Source organism: Monodon monoceros, unplaced genomic scaffold, assembly GCF_005190385.1.
Source record: "Monodon monoceros isolate NGI ecotype Baffin Bay Population unplaced genomic scaffold, NGI_Narwhal_1 Super_Scaffold_9, whole genome shotgun sequence".
NCBI lineage: Eukaryota > Metazoa > Chordata > Mammalia > Artiodactyla > Monodontidae > Monodon > Monodon monoceros.
The window spans coordinates 15372815-15397292 of NW_021703786.1; the positions used below are offsets into that span (position 1 = coordinate 15372815).

The 24478-nt window shown below is 37.9% G+C and overlaps 1 protein-coding gene across 3 annotated transcripts in view; it reads right to left on the bottom strand.

The window, feature by feature from the left end:
• Positions 1 to 3457: 3457 nt before the first annotated feature.
• Positions 3458 to 24478, bottom strand: part of NPEPPS (aminopeptidase puromycin sensitive) — a 97250-nt gene continuing 76229 nt past the window's right edge. The window contains exons 14-23 of one of the 3 annotated variants that reach the window (XM_029211838.1): positions 22428 to 22491; positions 19912 to 20051; positions 17953 to 18087; positions 16479 to 16698; positions 12331 to 12473; positions 11136 to 11192; positions 8198 to 8305; positions 7554 to 7709; positions 7235 to 7282; positions 3458 to 4979 (exon numbers count right to left, since the gene is read on the bottom strand). In XM_029211838.1, coding sequence (XP_029067671.1) covers positions 4827 to 4979; positions 7235 to 7282; positions 7554 to 7709; positions 8198 to 8305; positions 11136 to 11192; positions 12331 to 12473; positions 16479 to 16698; positions 17953 to 18087; positions 19912 to 20051; positions 22428 to 22491 — 1224 coding nt within the window. In that variant the 3' untranslated portion in view covers positions 3458 to 4826. The remainder of the gene's footprint in view (positions 4980 to 7234; positions 7283 to 7553; positions 7710 to 8197; positions 8306 to 11135; positions 11193 to 12330; positions 12474 to 16478; positions 16699 to 17952; positions 18088 to 19911; positions 20052 to 22427; positions 22492 to 24478) is intronic. The other 2 variants (XM_029211837.1, XM_029211839.1) reach the window with 2 other exon arrangements.

Consider the following 24478-nt stretch of genomic DNA (forward strand, 5'->3'; position numbering starts at 1 on the left):
TATGACCTATATCTGTGCTGCCCAATATGGTAGCCACTAGCCATGGGTGGCTACTGAGCACTTGAAATGTGGCTAGCGCAGCTTAGGAACTTATTTTTTATTTAATTTAAACTTAAATAGTGCATATGGCTACTGGCTACTGGCTACTGCATTTGGACACACAGGTCTAGAACTTTCCATTTACAGGAAATAAGATTGTCAGCAGGGGCAGGGAGAGACCAGATTTGGTAGCCAAGAGATCTTCTATAAGCCATGTTCTGTTACGCTGTCTATCCAGTAGAGTCTATGTACTCTAGGATTGTTACAAGAATAGAGGAGGCACTTCTTTACACTTGTAAAGGCCACAGCATTAACTTCATCCTACCACACCCCTTCACATTCTCCTGAGTTTAACTGCTCCATTGATAGACGAAGGAACTGACCTATTAGAAAAGCAACAATCATCTCACCCATCCTCATTCAGCTCAAATATTTTAAATGTTTTGTATTTTTTTCTTATAAGCTGTTTCTTTTCACCTCTCCTCCATTATCTTGTATTCTATGTTGTCTTGAGACTTCTCCCATTAAACCATCAGCCATTCAGTATACTGTTTTCTTAATTTCTTTGTCAGTCTAATAAGCATTAAGAGTATATCCATAAGACTATTATACAAGGTAGATAATCCCCTAATAAATTAGAGTGGATTAAAATTGCAGTGTAATGTAATATACCTGTACAGTTTGTCAAATTTATGATAAAAGTTAAGGTTGTTTTGGGGTGAGAGGAGGCGGATGTCTCAGAGGACCATACTGGTATGATCAGCCGAACCATGGCAAGATTTAATTTTTCTTTCTTTCTTGGTTGTCATTTTAATTGGTGTATAACATGTCTGCTGGCAGCTGCTGGCAGCTTCCTGAGAAAGCACAGATTATGATAGTAAGCTATGTCCCTTCTCTTGCTCATTCCACCCCAGCGTCGGACCAGTAGTGAAAGCTACAGCTGCCAGATATCAGCAACAAAATCAGAGGAGCAGAGTTCTTTACAAATGCCACAAGAACCCAATTGACTTTCCTGACACTGCCATCTATCACCGTTTGCCGTCAATCGTACTGTTAGAGCAACCTGATTTGGGTTCCTAGGGAAAGCAGTTGTTTGGCCCAATGTTTCATTAACCTCAGGGTCTCCTGTCTCAGTCTTGCATTGGAAACCAAACACCTTAACCACTTTGCTTGCACTCGGGTTGGTACAAGAAGGCATGGTCCATCTTGGGTGGGTATTTTCCATGACCACAAAAGAGAGTCCTATTAAAAACAACAACTCTGAGATCCTAAAACTAGTATTTAGTAAGAAGAGATTAAATTCTCATCAGCTGATTTTATTATTCAGTCAAAAATGATGCTGTAGGGCTTTCCTGGTGGCGCAGTGGCTAAGAATCCGCCTGCCAATGCAGGAGACACGAGTTCTGGTCTGGGAAGATCCCACATGCCGCGGAGCGACTAAGCCCATGCACCACAATGACTGAGCCTGCACTCTAGAGCCCGCAAGCCACAACTACTGAAGCCCGTGTGCCTAGAGCCCGTGCTCTGCAACAAGAGAAGCCACCGCAATGAGAAGCCTGCGCACCGCAACGAAGAGTAGCCCCCGCTCGCCGCAACTAGAGAAAGCCCGTGCGCAGCAATGAAGACCCAATGCAGCCAAAAATAAAAATAAATTTATAAAAAAAAGATTCTGTAAGTATAGATTCAAAATTATGAATTTATTACCCAAAGCTTTTTATTTTCTTGCTGAGAAAAAAATTACTAACCCTACAAATGTGGCTCCAAGTCCAGGACTCATTTGGATAATAGAGTTGAAAACTTGATTTAAAGCTATAAAACCCCTCCTACCCCCCCAAATTGCACACTACAGAGATATTCTTTTCAACGGGGTTCCTTGCTTCCTGAAATTCATCCTTAGAAAATGCAAGATAAGAATTCACCCACAACTGCCCACTGTCCCAAAAGGCTTTACTGCTTCCCATTAATAAAATATAAAATAACATTCTCTGTAAGGAAATAACAACACATTCATCTTTCTTTCCAACCTTCTGATTTCCACTAAAAATTTTAACCAAAGAATATTAGGGAAAAGGAAAATGATTGAATATCTCTAAAGCTATTGCCTGGGTCCAGTGTGACTGTATGATCTTCTAATTGTGGAGACCTAACAGTTAGCTGGGAGAACACAGGTTTTTGCAGTCTGGCAAGCTTGCGTTGATCACTAGTACTGAGAGTTATTTGCTGTTTAACTACTTTGCCTAATTTTTCGGTGCCTGCTTTCTCATCTGTAAGATGAGTATATTACCTAGGATAAGGAGCTATTTGGAAGACAAATTAAAACATCTGACAGGGAATTCCCCACCGGTCCAGTGGTTAATGCGCTTTCATTGCCGAGGGTGCAGGTTCAATCCCTGGTCGGGGAACTAAGATCCTGCAAGCCTTGTGGTGTGGCCAAACAAAACAAAAGTATCTGACATGCAAAATGTCGGACTAAGACCTCTAGAGACCCCAAGCATCAGGACTGTGGTGCCCAGATCAATCAAGATATTAGTAGAAAACAGAATACACTAAAACTGGGGAATTTGAGAAAGGTTTAATAAAGGGACTGTTTACAAAGACATGGGCAGAGTTCAAAGAAACCAACAAGGAATAATGGAGTTATCCAGAGCTAGTAAATGAGTGGTCCTTTCTATCCCTAGATCTGAAGGGCCAAAGCAAAGGAGCTAGAAGCTAGAGAGGCTGCCTGATAGGAGTCGCAGTCCTTGGTAGAGGGACTCAGACAACCTATGTGACCTGGCAATTTAGAAGCCAGGGGAATAAACACCCTAGCTTCTAAATATCCATTCCTCAGCCTTTTGCTCTTCTGAGGGTGTTACTAATTGGATCAACACAACCGGAAGTCAGAGGGCAAAGGAGCCTGTTAATGCAGTCCATGGGGGTCAATACCTCCTGGGACGCAGAGCAGGATGAAAAGCAGTTCTAAAGAGGAAGCGGAAGATACCTAGCGCAACCTCTTCCCCAACGTAATTCAAACTGCTAAACCAGTATACACAAAACTTGCATGTATGCTGAAACTAAAATAACTTCTTTCCAGAATTTGATTGTGAGTTCTTTAATTAAAGCAGAATTTCTTTCAGTCTTTTTGATGCCCCTGCTTTGCCGGTGGCACATGCCTAGATAAAAGGAAGCCTCAATAAATGGGAACTGGCAGGCTCAAGTTAACTCCTGAATGCTGACTCTAAGAGACTTTTGAGTTAACCCAGAACTAATTTAGGAGGAATCTTAAGATTTTTCTGGTTAGGTACTCTTCATTCGGAATTCAGCAACTGGATTTTCTTAGACTCAGAAAAATCCTATGGTAGTAAAACTTCTTATAATCCTACTGAATGATAGGAAAGGTTTTAGTTGCTTATCAGAGAGAATAAAGGACATCAGGACATCAATTTCACATTGACATTTTTATTAACGCCAACTGTTTTTTAATTATTTTTTTTAAAACAATAGCACAAAAATGTTTCAAGGAAGCAGTCTCACAATCTGATGACCTTCTGAAATACAGTTAAGCCACACCAAATATGAATTCCTGTTAATAACACACAAAAATATTTTTTTTTAAGAAAAAGAAAAGAAAAAAGGTAGGGAAAGAGGAAAGGAAGGAGATTTAGACTTAAAATGTACTGGATTAGGTTGGTGAGGCTCGTTAGTAGGATACACTGTGGAAGCAGAGTGGCACACACAGGCTTATAGTCTTTGTTGTTTTTAGAACCAGTTACCACTAATATATAGGCCCTGCAGCAGTTACCAATGACTTCTCACATGCCCAAAATGAACCAGAAGAAGCCAGTGTTGATACTGTCATAAAGAGATTCAACAGTTGGCCTGTCAGACAACTAAGACCATTTTCAGCAGAGTAGCTCCTTCAGAAAGGCCTGGATGAAAACCTTTCATTTCTATTGTCTCACCTATATGCATTTCAGGGTTCTTAAAAGTCATCTTAAAAAAGAAAGAAAAAAATAATGTATATCAGTTTCTCTTATTTAATGTGGCTATAAAAGATGTTTCCTTATTATTTCTTTATCTCTAAGAAGGACACCGGGGTGGTGGGTTGGGGATGGAACTAGGGGAGGAAAAAACCCAGACCAGGATAGGTTTTTTTTTTAAACTTTTTTTTTTTTTTTTTTTTTGCCAAGGGGTCACACAGAAGGGAAAGCAAGGAGGAAAACTACAATCCTTGGTTCAGATTGAGTTATGCAGGAAAATATATCTTCCTGATCAGTCCCCATGCCAAAAAAAAAAAAAAAAAAAAAAACCCACTTGAAATTATGCACAGACTCTATGTTATACCAGCTATCAGCCTTTCATGTTTAACATCCCCAGCAATGGGCACTACCCTTCGTCTGTAGGCTGCTTGCAGAACCCATTTCACAAAAATCCTCTTTACCCAGAAGCCTCTAGTTTCCTTTTGGTAGGTTATAAAAACAGAACATCTGTCATTAACAGGAGAGTGTTAAATACTTTTAACCACTGACAAGGCTTCAGGAAGTTTCACAGTTTCGTTATGCTCTATTTTATTACTATCATATTTACATTTTTTTATTTTTTATTTTTTTTTGCTGAATTGCTGATTTTCCTTTTTCAATAGAATTTAATTCTGGAGTGTGAGCAGGAACCAGTTAACTACATTCAATGTCCAACCCCCACTGGCTTGAAAGAAGACTCCAAATTCTTGGCATATGAATCAGCTGTTCGGTCGCTCCACCTTATCCCTGCATGAAGCAGCAGAACCGCAGTGGCGGCATGCTCTGGGTTCATGCTGTGGGTGGTGAGGCCTTTCGCTGAAGGAGGTACTGGTGGATGCTCTCAGCATCACGCTTTAGCCAAGCAGCATTCAGCAGGATATTTTCACAACACTGCTGGATGGTACGCTCAGCTGAAGGAGCTGGGTGACTCTCGAAGAAAGCCTGGTATAAAACAACCCAGAATGTAGGATCATTACCAGCAATAGTAAGAAGCTAATATCACAGGCTCTGAAAAAATACCCACTGTCTATAAAGGGTTCATAAGCTTCACTCATGAAAATTTACCACTGCCACCTCCAGGCTAAAAGAAAACAAGCAGCTCCTTGTACCTGCCTACAGGAATTCTCCTCCAAATATATTACATGCTTACAACCTAATCAAAAGTTAACAGTAAAGAGACAGAACCTACGGCCTTTCTTTTAAGTTCATTGTCCAACCAGCAAAAGAAAGTAAAAAAAGAACTGATATCAAGGACCTACTCTGTTCCAGGCCCCCTGTGTTAGTTACTTCGTCTAAATGACAATCTTATCACTTCATTTTACAGATGAAACCGGCTCACAGGGGTTAAAAAACCTACTTGAAGTCTAGGTTTTGGAATCAGACTTGGGACTTGATCTAGGCTCCATCATGTACTACCCTGTGACTGAGTACATTAACTGCTCTAAGTATGTTTTCTCATCTATGAGAAAATATTTACTCCACAAGATTGAAGAGACAACAACCCATATAAACAGCGTAATACTTGGCACAGAGTAGTTAAGGACTCAACATATTTTGGCTGCTTCAAATAAAGATTAATTTGTAAGGGTTGATAAAATTAAGAAGCTTAAATTGCTTCTATATCCTAATAATTTAAAATTTTATAGACTCGCATTTTTCATACAGTAAAACTACTTCAGTTTCTTGTAATTATCACAATGCTTATTGATTAAACGCTGAATAAACCATTTTCTAATGAAGTACACCTGGTTCCATAGAAAATCCCAACTAGCAAAAGGACAGGGGTCTTTCCTTTGAGCTAGTCATCACAGGTATATAAGAGAGAATGACTAATTCATCAGATTAAGTCTAGACCTTTTAGAAATCAGTAACTTTATTTACATGGATGACAATGGCTCCTGCTCCAAGGCTCCTATCACAGTTGGGTTCTTAGGGCCTGAGTAAGATACAAGACTTCCTCTCATTTCACTTCGAGAAGCAGCACCACTATTTACATACCAGAAACCTGGGAATTATCCTTGACTCTTCCTTCTTCCTCCCCAGATACGTTCACAACACAGAGAAGCCACTCAGTAAATACTGGTTGAATTAAAGATTAACAAAGTCAAGCCCCTGAATTTCTTTCTTACTCCATCTTCTCCAAGCTACTAAATCATTTTTGCTTGGAGAGTTAGCTTCCCGACATCTTCTCTTCTCCTTTCCAAATTATGCATTCTCCACACTGCGGCCAGACTGAAATTTTTATCATATAAACAAAGGAGTGACTTGATCTGGTTTGTAAGCCATTCAAGGGCTTCCCATTCTTAGGAAAATTTTAATATGGCCTACAAGGCCCTCCTCGGTCTGGCCTCTACCTACTTTACCAGGCTTAGCTTAACCAGTGCCCTCCCCTCAAACTAATTATACATATTTCTCCTTCAGAGTATTTATTACCTTTACAATAAAGTAATTATTAACACAATACAATACACAATGTAAACTAAATGAATCTTATTTCTAACAATGGATCATAAAGTGAATCAAACATTATAGCTCTCAGAATTTCCAAATTCACACCTGATAACCCCCTTGCTTTCAAGAATGAAGGTGGAAGTGACACTTAAAAAATACTTTGCAATTAAATGCAATGAAAGGCTTAAAGTTAAGATTTTCCTAGTCAGTGTAGATTTGTCCTCCAAACGCTGAACTCTGCCACTAAACTGATTATCAGTCTTTCTAAGAGCTAAGAGGAGAGTCCCTACATAGTCATCTTGTCTCATTGTGCCTACAAAAGACCTATGAAGGTTTTAGAAAAGGAAAAAGAACTAATATCAAGGACCTACTATGTTCCAGGCCCCCTATGTTACTTAATCTAAATAACAATCTTAACACCTCATTTTATGGATGAGGAGCCAGGCTCATAGAGGTTAAAAAACTTGCTTGAAGTTACACAGCTTACAAGGGGCAGAGCACAGATTATTTATACCCAGGTCGACTGACGTCAAGTTCCACATTCTTTCAGCCACACTTCAATGCCCCAAAGATGATTCCAACTCTAAATTCTTCAAGCATTAAAGATACAACCTAACCCGTCTTTCTCCAAGCAAGAACATGGAGACCCTAAAGTACAACATTACCCCAACACTCTATCATTACAATTTGGTTAGTGTTTTTACTTACTGGATTGAAAAGTGAAAAGTAAACAGTCCTTTCCTTACCTTAACTTCTCCAGCCATTTTATCAACTGCAAATCCCTCAACTGATAGCTGAAAAAAAAAATGGTTTATAAATAGTAAGAACAACTAAGAGTTTAGGAACAAACTTCCATTTACCATAAAAACAAATCATTCCATTCTTTCCCAACTTCAGTTTATTCTAGAGGGTACAGGATGGGTTATGGAGAAACTCTTTAGTAAAGCTAATAGCTACTTAAGGAAACTCTTAAAAGGCAAAGGCCATAATCTATGGGTCTAGTGAATCATGGATGTTTCTCAATAATATCCATGATAAGCAAGCTACTCAAAAATTTTCACCTACCTTTATTAGTCTAGATATTAAGAATCCTCCCTGGTATCGATTATAAAGTTCTTCCCAGTTGTCTTTTATGAATTTCCAAGCAGCCTTCCTTCCATGCTTACTGCCTCCAGCCACTCCACCAATTACTGATACAGTGTCCTGTGGACGTACCTCTTCCTAAAAAAAGGAAGAGAACTAAAAGTCTACCATATCCAGAACATCGTCTGCTGCCAGAAAGGGCAAATGCTGTTGAGGTACCCAAGTAATCCCGCTGAAGACACTTATTGTTTTAGGAATAACTTGCACCAGAAGCTTCTAACAAAGAGGAGAATGTCCAACCTAAAGATCAGCCAAATTGAGAATGAAGCACTGGGATGGGTAAAAACAGGCTGCTCAATAAATACTTGCTCTAGGGTAAAGAAAGGAAGAGACAGAAAGTAGGCACAGGGATGTGTCAGCTTTCCAGTTTATTTCCTCTCCCAACTATTCTGATTCTCACCACTAGAGGGAGATACAGTGATTAGTAACAAAAGCTTATTCCAGTCCTCCAAGAATGAGAGGGAGCCTTTAGTCTAGGGTTAAGGCAGAGAATACTGAATCAAGGACACTTGCTACACATCAGTGGGTAACAATTCCCTCTAAAAGCAGTTTTCATGGTAACTTACTGAAAGTGCAAACGTGAGGACTTTTTGAATCAATTCAGGTGAAAGAGTAGCCCCAAGGACTCTTTCAATCCGGTTTTTCTCTTCCTGCATATCTGCTTGTTTGTGAAGCTATAGTGAAAAAATACAGATAGAGATAATTAACTTCCCCCCCATTAAGGTGAAACTTTTGCTCTACATTCTCATTGGCTAAGACTGCAGGATATGAAATTAACAAAAGAGTATTTTTCAAGATGTTTGGGCACTAAATTTGTCGTGTGCCCCTAGAGTAAGACACTAGGTGTAAGTGCTTACTGTATGAATAGCTTGTCATCAGTTCTAAGCAGTTCAACATCAAGATCTAAGGGGTCAACCTGTCATGACCAAATTCTTTACTCATTGATGTCTGACTAATGTTCTATGTTAGATGAGCAAAATAATAATTACTAATACCACTTCAATTTATAGTATTTTTCACTATTTACAATAGTGAAAAATATAAGATGCATTATTGAAAGTAATATTTTAAGAATGTTTGATGACATAAACATGCTCTTGATATATTAAATGAAAGAAGAGAGACAAAGCAAAATGATTCTAAATTTTTAAAAAGTTAATGTGAAGGGGAAAAAACACTTGAAAACACATCAAAATATTAACAATAATAATGGTCTCTGATCAGTGGGATCATCATATTTTTTAACTGCAAAAGCAGCACATGCTGAATGAAGAATATTAAGAAAACAGAAAAGCATAAAGAAAAACCAAATCAGGAATAAGATCATATTATACATGCTATATTTGTGACATTTTTAAAGTTACAGGTAAGTTCTGTTTTCTTCTTTATACTTTTCTAGTCTCTAAATCTTCCATAGTGAGTATACCAAAATCTTTTTTCATAATTAGAAACAAAATATTATTATATATTTTTTAAAATTAGAACTACAAATGTATATGAGATACTTCTCTAGGACAACTTAATTTATAGACTCTCTTGACCTTTTTTCCCCTCTGAAGATTTAACACTGACCAGTGTCTGGAGACCCCATCACAGCTCCCAGTTTCCTCTTCCTTTCCTTTGGACTCTTTTGAGCAGCAGTGTAGTAAAATAGATAGGAGGTCAGAAGACCTGGGTTCTAGTCCCAGTTTTGCCTCTAACTAGCTGTGTGATCTTGACTAAGTCCTTAACCTCTCCGGGTCTCAGTTTCCCCATCTGTAAAATGAGTGGGGTGGACAGATGATTTCTAAGGTCCTTTTCAGCTCTAATACTCAAGGTCTGAACTCTGGCTTTTAGGAAGCATTCCCCACCCCACCCCCTGGAGAACCTGTTACAGGAGTCCACTAGATGGCATCATAACACCACATTTCAAATACACTTTGAATTAAAGTTACTTATCCTGCTTCATTATTCCTAAATTACCAACAGAAAACTGTATTCCTCATCTCTCGTCAACTGGTTTCTTTCTTTCTTTTTAATTTATTTTATTGAAGTATAGTTGATTTACACTGTTGTGCTAGTTTCTGATGTACAGCAAGTGATTCAGTTATACATACATAATGACAGTTTGCATTTGCTAAACTCCCAATCCATCCCTCTGCAACCTCCCCTGACTGGTTTCTTGAAGAACCCTGATTCTGCCTTCATTAGAGCTCTTTCCATAGTAAAGCTGAATCACTGTGAGCTCCCTTGTGTTAGATGCAAACATTTATTAAATAAACATACTAGTATAAATGCTTAAAAATATGCCATGACATGAAAATGTCTCAGTACCTCTCATGAAAATTTCGGAACCCCTATTTTTCCCACACCTTTATGGAATAGACAAAAAATACCAAGTACTTCATTTCATATGCAAAGAAATACATGATTTATAGTGCATAGGTTCACAGAATATTAAGAATGAGAAGGGACCTTAATGTCATTTAGTTGAAAGGTAAACCCGAAGTATTTTTTTTATGTTATTAGAAAGGAAATCCTTATACAAGATAAGTAGTTAAAGCAGTACAGTTTGAGATGTAGTTTCTTTAAAAAAGTTTATAATATATATATTTTAAAACATTCTAATCATTTAAATAGGATTTGTTTAAAACTAAAATGCTAGAAATTAGATTTGCAATTCTGATCCACTTGGGATAAGAAAAGTATTCTGATTAAGGGTAGAAGTATTAAAGCACATCCCATTCCTATGCTGTTTGTCTCCCTAAGTGCAGATCATTTAATGAATGGGTCTGATAGATGATTTGGGTATTTAGGCACATTTTGCACATTTTATTTAATGGTAATAAGTAGAATCAGCTCTCTCCACCTCTAATACAACCAGATTGTCAAGTTATTTCTTAGACTAATAACTGCATGGACAAGGACTGGAGATAGCACTTGTTCCACAGCATTAGGACTTTCAAACAGATCACTGCCATTATAAGGACATGGAAAGTTTTACCTATATTTTTCTAAGTTGGAGTTTAATTATATGCCAACCACCCTGGGAAACTACAGAGGCTGTGAAAGCAAGTGAATTAATTTCCTGTCCATTCATAAGAGGCACTGGCATAGACCAAACCCTTGAGACACCTAATCATCTATCCCTTTTCTAAGCACAGAAACAAACCTTTTGTATAAAATGGGCAGAACCCCAAGTAAATTTGCATTGATGGGAAAAGTTTTAAGAACTTGACTTTTTAATCAAAATTAACATTTCGGTATTAAGATTTAAGATGCATAAATTCGTGAGTAAAAAAAAAAAGTGAAAAAATTAGATGACTTTTGGCACTTGTATTGGTAGTACAGATAAACAGATATTATATATTTCTCCCACAGTTTCCTAATATTTGCATGTCTACAGTATGCATATCAGCATGTATTTCTTTTGCCAGGACTTTTTTTTAACCACTCAAGCTCATACTCTCTATGTCAATTCAACTTAAAAAGCAGAAAATGGGAGCCCTTTCTAAATTTACTCACCTTCAGCATAATGTCTAAGGTAGTGCCATCACCATGCTTCAAAACAGTCAGGTAGACCTACAAGAGAATACAGGAACAGAAAAGAAGGCATCTGATTAAATGTATCTTGTTCCAAATATTCTAACGTTAAGAAAAGACAGAAAGCAAGTCAAAAAAAATTGTGTGGATATTACATATTAATACAAATTGTGGCAAGGATCTAAGAGCCCACATGAACAACCAGAAAGGTAGATGGCAGGTAGTAAGTAACAGCAGAACACACCAGTCTTTCAGGAGAATGTGCACGGATAGTCAATCACCTTTCAGTACCCTAGTGCAGACTGAGAAGCTTGACATCAATGAGAAGCTGCCTACAGACCTCATAAGTGGTGTATATTGAAAGAATCAGGAGGGACTTCCCTGGTCACAGTGGTTAAGAATCTGCCTGCCAACGGAGGGGACACGGGTTCGATCCCTGGTCTGGGAAGACCCCACATGCCGCGGAGCAACTAAGCCTGTGCACCACAACTACTGAGCCTATGCTCTAGAGCCCACGAGTCACAACTACTGAGCCCATGCACCACAACTACTAAGCCTGTGCGCCCAGAGCCCATGCTCCACAACAAGAGAAGCCACCACAATGAGAAGCCTGCGCACCATAACAAAGAGTAATCCCAGCTCGCCGCAGCTAGAGAAAGCCCATGTAAAGCCAAAAAAAAAAAAATTTGTAATAAAATATCTTAAAACAATAAAAGAATCAGGGGACTTCCCTGGTGGTCCAGTGGTAAAGAATCCGCCTTGCAATGCAGGAGACGCAGGTTAGATGCCTGTGTGCCACAACTACTGAGCTCGCGTGCGTCAACGAAGGAGCCAGTCTGCTGCAAACTACAGAGCCCACGTGTTCTGGAGCCCCCGTGCCACAACTAGAGAGAGAAAACCCGCATGCCACAACTAGAGAGAAGCCTGAGTGCTGCAATGAAGAGACTGTGTGCCTCAGTGAAGATCCCGTATGCTGCAAGTAAGACTCAACACAGCCAAAAAGTAAAAAAAAATAAGAAAAATAAATAAATAAATAAAGGAAAAAAATAAAGAAAAGAATCAGACATGATTTGTGAGTCAATACTTAGGTCATTTTTGGTTACTATTAAATACATTCCACACTACACAGAATGATGAAGTCACCTAGAAATCAAGGTACTTTATTATGAAAACCTACCGGACTCCTCAAATCAGCGGAGAGAATCTGTTTCCCTTCCACATGGTCCTTAAACCGACGACGGGCTTCTTCTAATGTTGCCTTATGTCCTGCCTTCCCTAGTTTTCCCAGAACCAAGCCCCTCAGGAGTGCATCGAGATGACCTGATTGAGAAGTAAAAGAGATATAGAACTACTTAAAAAGCTTATTTTTACAAATATGCCACCTGGATATCTTATAATTGTGTTATACCATGTCTACAGTCTTGAACAAACAAGATCAATTACCTTAGTACTCGAGAGAACACTTGATTTAAATTTATCAAATAAGAATGAAATGAAGTACTTAACACACTGGACAAGCAAATATGATGCCTCTGTCTATAGTTACAATGCCAACTTGATTTACTAAATGTTCACTCCATCTAGGTAATTACACTAATAAGAATTATGTGTGAAAGGAACAGACTTAGATCATGCAATTTTGACCCAAGATTTAGAGAAAGGTCACATATAGAACTAGTATCCTGGGTACATTGAAATCTTAGATTTTTAAAATCAGAATCTGATAGATTACTCCAAAGATATGCAGATGGCCAATAAGCTATCACTGGCCATTAGGGAAATGCAAAACAAAACCACAAGATACCACTTCACACTGATTAGGATGGCTAGAATAAAAGAGACAATAACAAGTGTTGGCAAGGATGGGGAGAAATTAGAAACCTCATACATTGCTGGTAGGAATGTAAAATGGTGTGGCCACTTTGAAAAACAGTCCAGCAATTCCTCAAAAGGTTAAACACAGAGTTACCGTATGACCCAGCAATTCCACTCTTCAGTATATACCCAAGAGAAATGAAAGTATTTGTCTATACAAAAACTTGTATACATATGTTCATAACAGTATTCCTAACAGTCAAAAAGTAGAAACAATCCAAACATACATAAACTGATAAATGAACAAAGAAAATGTGGTATATCCATATAATACAATGGAATATTATTTGACTATAAAAGGAAATGAAGTACTGATACATGCTGCAACATGGATGAACCTTGAAAACATACTAAATGAAAGAAGCCAAATATAAAGGCCACACAGGGTATGATTCCATTTATATGAAATGCCAGAACAGACAAATCCATGAGACAGCAGATTAGTGGCTGCCTGGGACTGAGTTGCCAGGGAATACAGAGTGACTGCCAATGGGTATGGAGTTTCTTTTGAGGGTAAAGAAATTGTTCTGGAATTAGATAGTGCTGGTGGTTGTACAACACTGTGAAAAAAGACTGAATTGTATATTTAAAAGAGTGCATTTTGTGGTATATTGATTATACCTCAAAAAAAAATAGTTAACCTAGCATACAAACTGATGGACTGCAACAGCACAATGGACAAATAAATTGTGGTATATTCATACAATGAAATAGCACTCAGCGGTAAAAAGGATGTATCTCTAGAACATTATACTGAGTGAGGCAAGCCAGATAAAAGAATAGACTATATAATATGATTCCATTTATATAAAGTTCTAGAAGAGACCATATTAATCTAGGGTGAAAGAAGTCAGAATAGTGTTTGCCTGCAGGGGATGTGAGGGTTGGTGGGGTGGGTAGAGTAGCAGGGACTGGGAAGTGGCCTGAGGGCAACCTCCTGTGGTGATGGAGATGTTGTATGCATTTGTCAAGTCACTGAATTGAACATGCACAATTTGCCATATTTAAATAGTAACTCCATAAAAAATACATTTAAGAAAACCATAAGAAATCAATAGATAACACGACGCTAGTGAAGGTTCTTATAAGAACCAATTTATAATTCTGGTGCTGATCTGCTGTGTTGATACAGGCAATATTTTTATTATTTTGCTATGTTTGATTCTTCTATCTGTAAAGCTGGGAAACTAATGACATTCTCCCTATTTCAAAAAGGTATTTTTTAGCCCCCAAAGTTTCACATATTATCATCATGAAAGAAAAGTGCAACATCCACCAATTTACCTGCATCTGTGTCCATATACTTCCTGTCTTGTTCTTATGGATCTGCTGTATTCCTACCTAAAGCCAACTCCTCCACTTGTGCAATGGATCCTGACTCCTCTCGATTATTCAGCCATCACTCCAGCAATTACCTCTCTTTCACATCATGAATTTTTCTATTACTGCATCATTTTCATCAGCACAAAAACATAAAGTCTCCCACTTTAAAAAAAAAAAAAAGCCCCCTTGACCTCACATCTCTCTCCAGACTATCCCCTTTTATCTGATCCTCTTTTTAGCAAAACTCCTTTAAAAAGTTGTCTAAAAGTGCTGTCTCCTTCTCCTCTCTTCCCTTTCTGGTGTTGTTCATCACCACGCCACAGAACTTGGCCAACGCAATCATCAGTTCTTCACCATTCTGCCCGACTTCGAGCAGCATTTGTCACAGACGATCACTTCTCCCTCTCTACTGCTTCTTTAAGGCTTCTGGGACACTCCTCTCCCTCCTGTCTCTCCTTCCTTATTGTCCAGTCAGTCTCCCTTGCTGATTCCTCCTCTTCTACCCAATCTCTAAATCTTGGACTGACCATGCCCTCATCCAATCTTATGGCTGTAAATACCATCTATGCGTTAAATGTATCTATTCAGCCTGGACCTCTAGGCATGGGACTCCCCACTTGGATGTCTAAAAGGACCTCAAATTTAAGATGTCCAAAACCGAACTGCTGATTCCCTTTTGTACCCAAATCTGCTTCTACAGCAGTCTTCCCCGTCCCTGTATATGGTAACTTCACTCTTTCAGTTCTTCAGGCCAAAATTTGATGACTCCCCTCTTTCTCTCCACCACACAGGCCACCACCAAGTATTTTCAGTTCTACCTTCAAAACATACCCAGAATTTACTACCTACAAGTGCTACCTGCAACCAACACCTAACTGGATTACTGAAATAGCTTTCTAACTTGTCTCCCTGCTTCCTCTTTTGCCTCCCCTGCTACAGTCTGTTCTTCACACAGCTGAGTAAATAAGTCATGTTCCTCTGCTTTAAACTCTCAAATGAGTTGCTCATACCACTAAATGTGAAAGTCCCACGGGTTCTATAGGAGCTGATATGCTTCCACCCTCCTCTCTCCCTCAGTTTCTCTGTCCTGACTTTACCAGCCTCCTTGTTATTCCTTGAACATGTAAGCATGCCTCTGCCTCAGGTCTTTTGTACTTGCTGTTTCCTGTTTGGACCATTTTCCCACTAGATATCCTCACAGTTCTCTCCTACAGGTCTCTGCTTACGCTCAAATATCACCTCACTAGTTTTCCTGCATTTTCCTGTCCACTCTCCATAAAATAGTGGCTTACTACTCCTTTTACTCCTGATCTACCCTACCTAACTTTATTTTTCTTCATGATACTTGCTGCCACCTAAAATATTATCTGTTGAACTGTTTGCTGTGTCTTCCACTAGAGTGTAAGCCACACAGGGTGATTTTTTGTTCACTGTTATACCACCAGCTCCTAGTATGGTACCTGGCATTTACTGGGTACATAAATATTTGTTGAATCAATAAAAGTAAGACATAGAGCTCTAGATAATTATTACTATTGTTCTTATTGTAAAAGACTGCCAGAATAAGAAGGGCAGGAGGAAATACCACCTTCAGTTATTAGCATATGGTAGAAAATAATTATATTTAAAGCCCTGTAATCACTATTCCCAACATTTAAATGACAGCAAAAGAGTAAATACAGGATTACAGAAATAAAGAGGAGAGGATACATGTAGAAAGCAAATAACTCCTTTAATTCAGAAAACTGGCCCCTGTGTCTCTCAACACCTTTTCAAGCTGTACATAAGGTGCCTGGTATTTATGGTAAAATAATAAATAAAATAATCCAGAATTCCCTTTAGCTTTTCTTTACTAAAAATGGGCCTTTGGAACTTTGTGAAAGACTTCTATTTCCACCATTTGCTCTGTGCATATATCATATTTAGCAACAAATACACATAGCCACCACTGTTTTTATATAACTTCACCAGGAGGCTTAAAAGTCCTAAGTCTTACTTTCTAGTTAGCTGAATACACAGTAACATCCAGCAGACACAAAGATGATGCTATTGTTATTGTTAACCACAGCTGAGTAAGAAAAAGACCAATTTCTGATCAATTCTTTCCCCATTCAGTACATCCATTACCTTCTCCAGGCTTGGGGTCCCAGCCCAGTCTCTCCCCTATAGGTGAAAAGACATCTTTCACAAACTCCTGGATTTCCTCATAGAAGTCTGTGTGGGACAAGAGAGTTGAGAGAATCCCCAGGTTACAGCTCAGGTCGCTCCATACAGTATAATTGGGCTCATTCACAAAAGCCTCCATGACTTTTAGAACCTCTACAGTGCTAATGATTCCAGCTCGAGCCTGGGATAGGAAAAAACATAAATTAATCTAGTCTTCAAACAAAAGCAAAACAAAAAACACAAGCATGTATTTTTGGCATTATCTTCTGCTAGTTACTCATCCCTTAAGGAAGAGACTAGACTATATAAGCTCAGACTACTACAGAATTTTATAAAATAAAAACTGTATTATGACACCACTCCTTACTTTTCTGCTATTTATAGAAGAGCCACTTTAAAAAATTGCTGGAATTCCACCAATTTAGAAAAAGAAAGAAAACAGTTAGCGTCCTATTTCTATTCAGTTTCCAGGGTCTTGGCATTGTTTTTTATTTTGAAAATTTTCATACTTTCAGAAAAGTTGCAAAAACAGTTGGGGCTTTGGTTTTTGACAGAGGCGCTTTCAAAACTAGACCTGCAAACTATGTCAACGTCAGCCTGTCCTTTACTCATTTCTAAAAGAAGGCAAACTGGAAGGCACTACAAATTCAGTCCTTTCAGAACTGACTAACAGAGTTAGGAAAAAGAACTTCTGTTACAGCAGCCAACTGCACAAACACACCACTCTCCTGGGACAGGTCTCTCTCAGCAATGAAATCAGCAGATGTGAGGTTTTGTGCATCAATGCTAATCTGTGTTTATACAAAGGAGGAATCCAAAACCAGTTACTGCAGAGGGGAATGAAAATTTCAAGTCCAATTAAAGGAACACTAGGAGGAATCTGACAATTTTATCACAGAGACATCTAGAAATTATCTAACCTATGTTTTGGGGTCATAAAGATACTACTACTAATTGCTCCTTAAAATTTTTTCTGGAACAAAGCTAAATATAAATATAATTCTAAAGCTAATGGGATATTATAATTTGAATAGTAACGGAATGTTAAAAAATTCTACTAGACTTTCCCTGCAAAGTACAACCACTATTTTAGAAAAATATAAATCACTCTGAATTATTTTTAATTCTCTACATAAGTAGAGAAATTTCTTCAAGGTTCATATCTATGTGTGTTGAAAAGAATTTTTGCCTTACAAAGGATAGTTTAAGTATAGTTGCAAAAAGCTGGCTTAGGAGTAATAAAATGAGATTTGTTTCTGGTAAATTATATAGGTTCAATCTTGTCATGTTAATTAATAATTAGTCATTTGCTTTGGTACTAAAGGCGTTCAACCTTCAGGAAGAAATATATTCTTCTAGTTATGTTTCAGTCAGGCACTCCAGGAAAAACAAAATCCTTTAATCAACAAAATCCATCATACTACTGGAGGCTCACCAAGGAGAAGAGGTCATTCTGTAATCCAAGTCGATCCACAGGGGGCAGAGAAAGGTCACGAATGCCTGGTAATAAACTTTCCAGCATGGCTGAGCTGTATTGGGTCCGATAAAACCCAACTGTTCCCAGGTTTAACTGAAAAGATATACAACAGGTATTATTAAGGAGCTGCATTTATTTTTTAAATCAATTTTTTCTGGTATGAAAGAAGTTCTAGTTTTAGTATATCTGGATGAAAAACAACAAAGATCATTTATGCTAACAAAGTATTAAAATGAAACAACATATAAAGATAGTAATCAGTTGTCAAAGATGAATACAGAGGCAAAAGAAAACAGAAACTTGGCATAGTGGGAGGCAAAGTGAGCGACAGTGAAAAGAACATGGCTGAAAAGGAAGATATAATGCGGCTAAGTTTCTATTTCTAATTTCAGTGAATGGTTTTCAGTTTACAGAAAACATTTACTACAAAATAAAAATACTTGGACAATAAAATCTCTGAGGAAGACTAAACCTTTACAAATACTGATCTAATGAGCCCAGAGCCTCAATAGAATAACAACTGTCAGGTCCTAGATTTTAAAGAATTACATGGAGTTAAAAGGCAATTTCATATGATTTTTGGAGTGAGGTAATCATTGACTATCATTATTTTCTATAGGCTATTTACCAACAGTCAAAAATATTTTTGATAATATTTATATGCAAAGTATTTTAATGATAAAATGACAGTATAAGATATAAATATTTTGGGCTTCCCTGGTGGTGCAGTGGTTAAGAATCCGCCTGCCAATGCAGGGGATACGGGTTCGAGCCCTGGACCGGGAAGATCCCACATGCCTCAGAGCAACTAAGCCTGTGCGCCACAGCTCTAGAGCCTGTGAGCCCCAGCTACTGAGCCCGCGTGCCACAACTACTAAAGCCCGTGTGCCTAGAGCCCCTGCTCTGCAACAAGGGAAGCCACCGCAATGAGAAGCCCACACACTGCAACGAAGAGTAGCCCTCACTCGCTGCAAACTAAAGAAAGCCCACGCACAGCAACGAAGACCCAACACAGCCAAAATTAAATAAATTAATTTTTTTTAAAAGATATAAATATTTTACTATTTATATATATTTAAGTCACTTCACATTTCTAATACAGTAATTATTTTATTGATTCCCTTTATCTTTTACTATAGGAATAACACCTTTATTTACCTAATTACAATCATAGTGTTTTTTCTTATAAGAAAAATTTCATATTGCTACATATGTTCCAGAATGTAATTTCAAATGGTAATATAGTATTCCACTGGGTATATTATAAAAATATATTTAAAAAATTAAAACAGAGGGAGAAATAGTTCTGCAAGCACAAAAGCCTGAGACAATGTATAATTCCTATTAGGAACCTATAATTGGGAGAAAAGTCTGTAACAGATACTTTCATTATGAAAGGCAGAGTACAGAATAATGAAAAATAATATTTACTGACTCTTAGTGTTGTGAAATGGCTTTAAAACACCAGCTAAAAGTAATTTCACATTTCAGTGACACAAACTGATTATTATATGTCTGATCTCACTTGATTATAGTTGTACATGCACAATGACAACACATCACTGAAGTTAACATGTCATTACAATGACAGGGCAGTTTGAAGTTGCAAGACTACAAATGTTTCGGTTAATGTGACTTTATACATAGACTACTAGTTTTTTCCTGTTTAATCCTATCCCTTTGTAACTGCTTATTGACCACTCCCTTACCTGACATAAAGGCAAATATCTAGACAATATTATTTGAAAGTTGGCCCTAAATTTCACACAAGAAAGTTCAGAAATGTTTTTTTCTTTTCAAGTCCTAGTCCAAAATGAAGCAGTAGAATTTAGAGCCAGCCATAAAATGAATAAAGGAAATGAAAGAAATAAATCAATTTAGGTAAGATAAAAATGGCCATGTCATTTCTGGACTCACCTTCACCCATTGGTCTGGTCTGACATCTTTTAAAACTACATTCATCTCTGGCTTGTCCATGAGAATCTTCATTTTGGCATGGCTGGAATCTTCACTAGTAGAGATTGTGATAGGAACCATCCACTGGGGACAGTCTTCTCCTTAAGCAAGAGAAGAACAAAGAGGAAACTTGAAAAATAATTTCTCACTGGGAGAAATAGAAGGTAAAGTAGAGAGAGAGGAGTGGTGTCCCATGCATGGGTTTGAATCCAATTGTTAAGCCAATAGCTCATTTTTAATGGTACATGAACTCTTCCAGGTAACCTGAATAATAATAAGGAAGAGAGAATTTACTAATGAAATCACAATAGCCTATAAAAAAGAGAACACTGTGTTTACTTGTAGAATCACAAATACAACAATTTTAATTTAATTGTTGTTTTCCCTTTTCAGAGCAAAAGAAATAATGATTTTACTAATAAGAGACATTTCGAGTGGGTTAAAGCTCTCTCATAGCACTTAAAAACAAATTCTAAGGTGCAGGGCTTCCCTGGTGGCGCAGTGGTTGAGAGTCCACCTGCCGATGCAGGGGACACGGGTTTGTGCCCCGGTGCGGGAAGATCCCTACATGCTGCGGAGCGGCTGGGCCTGTGAGCTGCGTCCGGAGCCTGTGCTCCGCAACAGGAGAGGCCACAGCAGTGAGAGGCTTGCGTACAACAACAACAACAACAAAAAATTCTAAGGTGCAATTCTTAACAGGTATATACACTGCTGAGAAACTGAAGGGCTGATTCTATTTCTGCAACAGATAGGATACACCTTGGGAGCTGCTGGATTCGAACACTGAGGAGTCACATCTAAAAGCCAAAGCTTTTGTAAGGCAAATACATACACTCTCTTAGGTACTATACAGCAAAACAGATTTTGCATTAAGATGCCAAACAAAAGAGAGTCATTGCCCAGTACATTAATGAAACTAGCTTAATAAATTATATAGCTTTATGCTATCAGGCTAAACCACAAATGAAAATTCCCTCCTGACACTGGGATAATTCAGGTTTTAATAATGCCTAGAGTGGTCACAGAGTATTGGAAAGACCTGCAAAACCTGTCAGTCCTACAGTGCAGATTGCAGATATGTGCAGAAAACAGCAACTGTGACACTATTTATTTAGATAATAAACATGTCACCTCACTTGTCAGACATATTTATTAAGAGTAACTCTCAATGCTAAGACTAAGGGTTGAAGGCTGTACCTCTTAAACCTAGTAGAGTGCATCATCATTTGGTGGGTGGAACATGAAAAGGCATTGGTGATTCTGATACACCCTTCCCCCTGTTGGGAACTACTATTTTAAAGGAAGTGAGAAAGGTGCAGGAAAACAGTTTACTTCTTGATTTTTCAATTCATCTTTCATTCCCTGGGTAAAAGAGTCTATTGTCAGGCTTCCCTGGTGATGCAGTGGTTAAGAATCCACCTGACAATGCAGGGGACACTGGTTTGAGCCCTGGTTCAGGAAGATCCCACACGCCGTGGAGCAACTAAGCCCGTGCGCCACAACTACTGAGCCTGCACTCTACAGCCTGCAAGCCACAACTACTGAGCCCAAGTGCCACATCTACTGAAGACCACGTGCCTAGAGCCCGTGCTCTGCAACAAGAGAAGCCACTGCAGTGAGAAGTCCACGCACCGCAACAAAGAGTAGCTCCCACTTACCACAACTAGAGAAAGCCCATGTGCAGCAACGAAGACCCAACACAGCCGAAAATAATTAAACAACAACAAAAAAGTCTAATGTCATATAGAAATACTTGAAAAAGCAGAGCTGAATGATAGTTAAGGGTATAAACTTAAGGATTATAAACTTATATAATCCAACTATTTTGTTTGAATTCCTACTCTTTGACTTATTATACAGGTTATCTTGCACAATTTAACTTAGTTAGCTATGCCTCAGCTTCCCTATTTGTAAACAGAAATAATATGACCTACCTAATAGGGTTGCTGAGAGTATAAAATAAGGGTCAGTTATAGTGCTTAGCACAATGACTGGTACATAATAAACCTAAATAATCATTGGGCTTTATTTATTTGCTTAGTTACTTACTATGCCCAAGAATTAAAAAAAAAAAAATTAGCCACAATGTATACACTTGGTACACAAATATACCAAATGTACTTAGCACACGAGTGCATAAGACTTAGTACACAAATGCATACCAAGTCTTCTTTTAGGGATTAAGGTTAGAGACATCACTTCTTGAGTGTTCCTATACTTCTTCATTCATTACAGCCCCCAATAACACACAGAAACATGGACTTTCAAAAATCTAAGAATATGACAATACTACAAATACCCCATGAATCTCCTGTTTTGATTTCCTAGATTTCGTTTTTATTCTATTACCATTACCTTGTTTCTGTTTAATTCTATTAAAAATATTTTTAAATGGATAATTATTTCTTATTAGTTGGAACACTATGGTATGGTATCCAAACTCACTGATCAGCTCCCACTCATAGCCATTTGCTTACCAACATATGGTCCACTGGCACAGAACTTCCTTTGGGACAACCTCAGTAGTCTGTCATCTTCTATCTAAAGAAGCAAAACAAAATAAAGGCTGTAGTAGCAACAACACTTTTTTTTTTGGAGGGGACGACATCTCTGTGACAAAGTAGAGGTGAAACCATATAGCCAAATGGCTCCTGAATATACAAAATGCAATGGTGATAAAGAGCATGATACTACAGAATGGTAGAAAAGTCACTATTTCGCGTTAAGGCCTCAAAATAACAATACTCTAAAAATTAAAGGCCAGGTGCTATGAAATATTGCTCATGTGAAGAGATATGTATCCAGATAAGAACTTCAAAGTGTTAAAGTTTTCAAAAAGGATACATAGTTAACCTTTATGGAGGAAGGTTATGTCTTCAGCCTTTTCTACTTCCAAAAAGTGGCAACATTAAATTAGCATGGGGACTCAATATTCAGAATTCAAATTCTGAATTCAGAATCCAAAGTCATTTTTAGAACAACTGACAAACATGAAAGCAGCACACACCTTGTTTCAAAGGATGAGCTTTGCAATGAAACACAAAAAAAAGTCGGGGAGAGGTACTGCAAAAAACTAAAAAGCCAGAAGCAACAAAGGCAAGTACATATTTTTAAAAAACTACTTCAACAATATGCAATCTTTTATTTAGTTATCATTTGTTACTAGGCCCTAGACATTTTAAATAATGCAAGATAAAACAATTTTAAGATCACTTAAATCAAACACTAAATTGGGTCAATGACCTTTATAAAGAGATAAACTATAAACTGCAAGAGACAGAAATGAAAAACTAAAAAATTTGAGTGAGGAAGCAATGGCCACTTTGATGCCATAAAGAAACTACTAATGAACTTAAATACGGATACTACATCACTGATTAATTATGTATCACATAGATTTCCTTGAAAAAGTTATTAGGTGACTTTTAAATTGATTCAGAAATAAAGCAAAAGTATTTCAATTTAGGGAATATAAAGTGAGATACAGATCATAATCAAGATACAATGTTGCAGAGTTCTCCTATTTGTAAAAGAACTGAGCCATAGACAGGCTTTTTATTGTAATGTAAAATGGAGGATTAGTTTGGCTGTGCTTGGAGACAAAAAAAAAATGCAGAGAAAAAGTAAGATCTTGAAAGTAGCTTGATGGAAAAGTTCGCTGAGTCTCAGTAACATTGGGAGGAGGTGGGGTATTAGTGTCCTCTCTTCTGATAAACTAGAAAGAAACAGAATGGTCACAATGATAGCTCACTAAAGTTTTAGATATCCTTTCTCACCAAATATGATTAATTGTGTTCTCTAAATTGCCTTTTCAAATGCTTGCAGCCAATCTAACTGAGAGGTTCTCCAATGTATATACTTTATTGCCACATTGAGCCTTTGTAAAATATTAGCTTCATGGACAATGCAGAACCACAAGGACAAACACATACCTAAAAAAGAGCTATGAATCCTCCTCCCTAAAAAAGAATGGAATTAATTCCCTATGCAGCTTATAAAACCATGGCAAAGAAATTTAAGAGAATGATTTCATAGTTTCATACAATTAAACTAAGTTAAGACAAACTTTCTGGTATGCATTATAGGTTGATGTGTAATTCTCAGTACTGTTGGAGGACAACTCATTTTGAACTACACCTGTCTGAATTCAGATAACAGTTCAACTAATATGAATGCAATTCTAATCAAAATCACAATGCCATCCAACATTAAAAACTAATTTTAGGGCTTCCCTGGTGGCGCAGTGGTTGGGAGTCCGCCTGCCGATGCAGGGGACGCGGGTTCATGCCCCGGTCCGGGAGGATCCCACATGCCGCGGAGCGGCTGGGCCCGTGAGCCATGGCCACTGAGCCTGCGCGTCCGGAGCCTGTGCTCCGCAACGGGAGAGGCTGCAGCGGTGAGAGGCCCGCGTACTGCAAAAAACAAAAAAAACAAAACAAAAAAACGCCTAATTTTAAAGAATGATATTATAAACAGGTGTTGAATTTTACCAAATCCTTTTTATGCAACAGGTGAGGTCATTATGTGG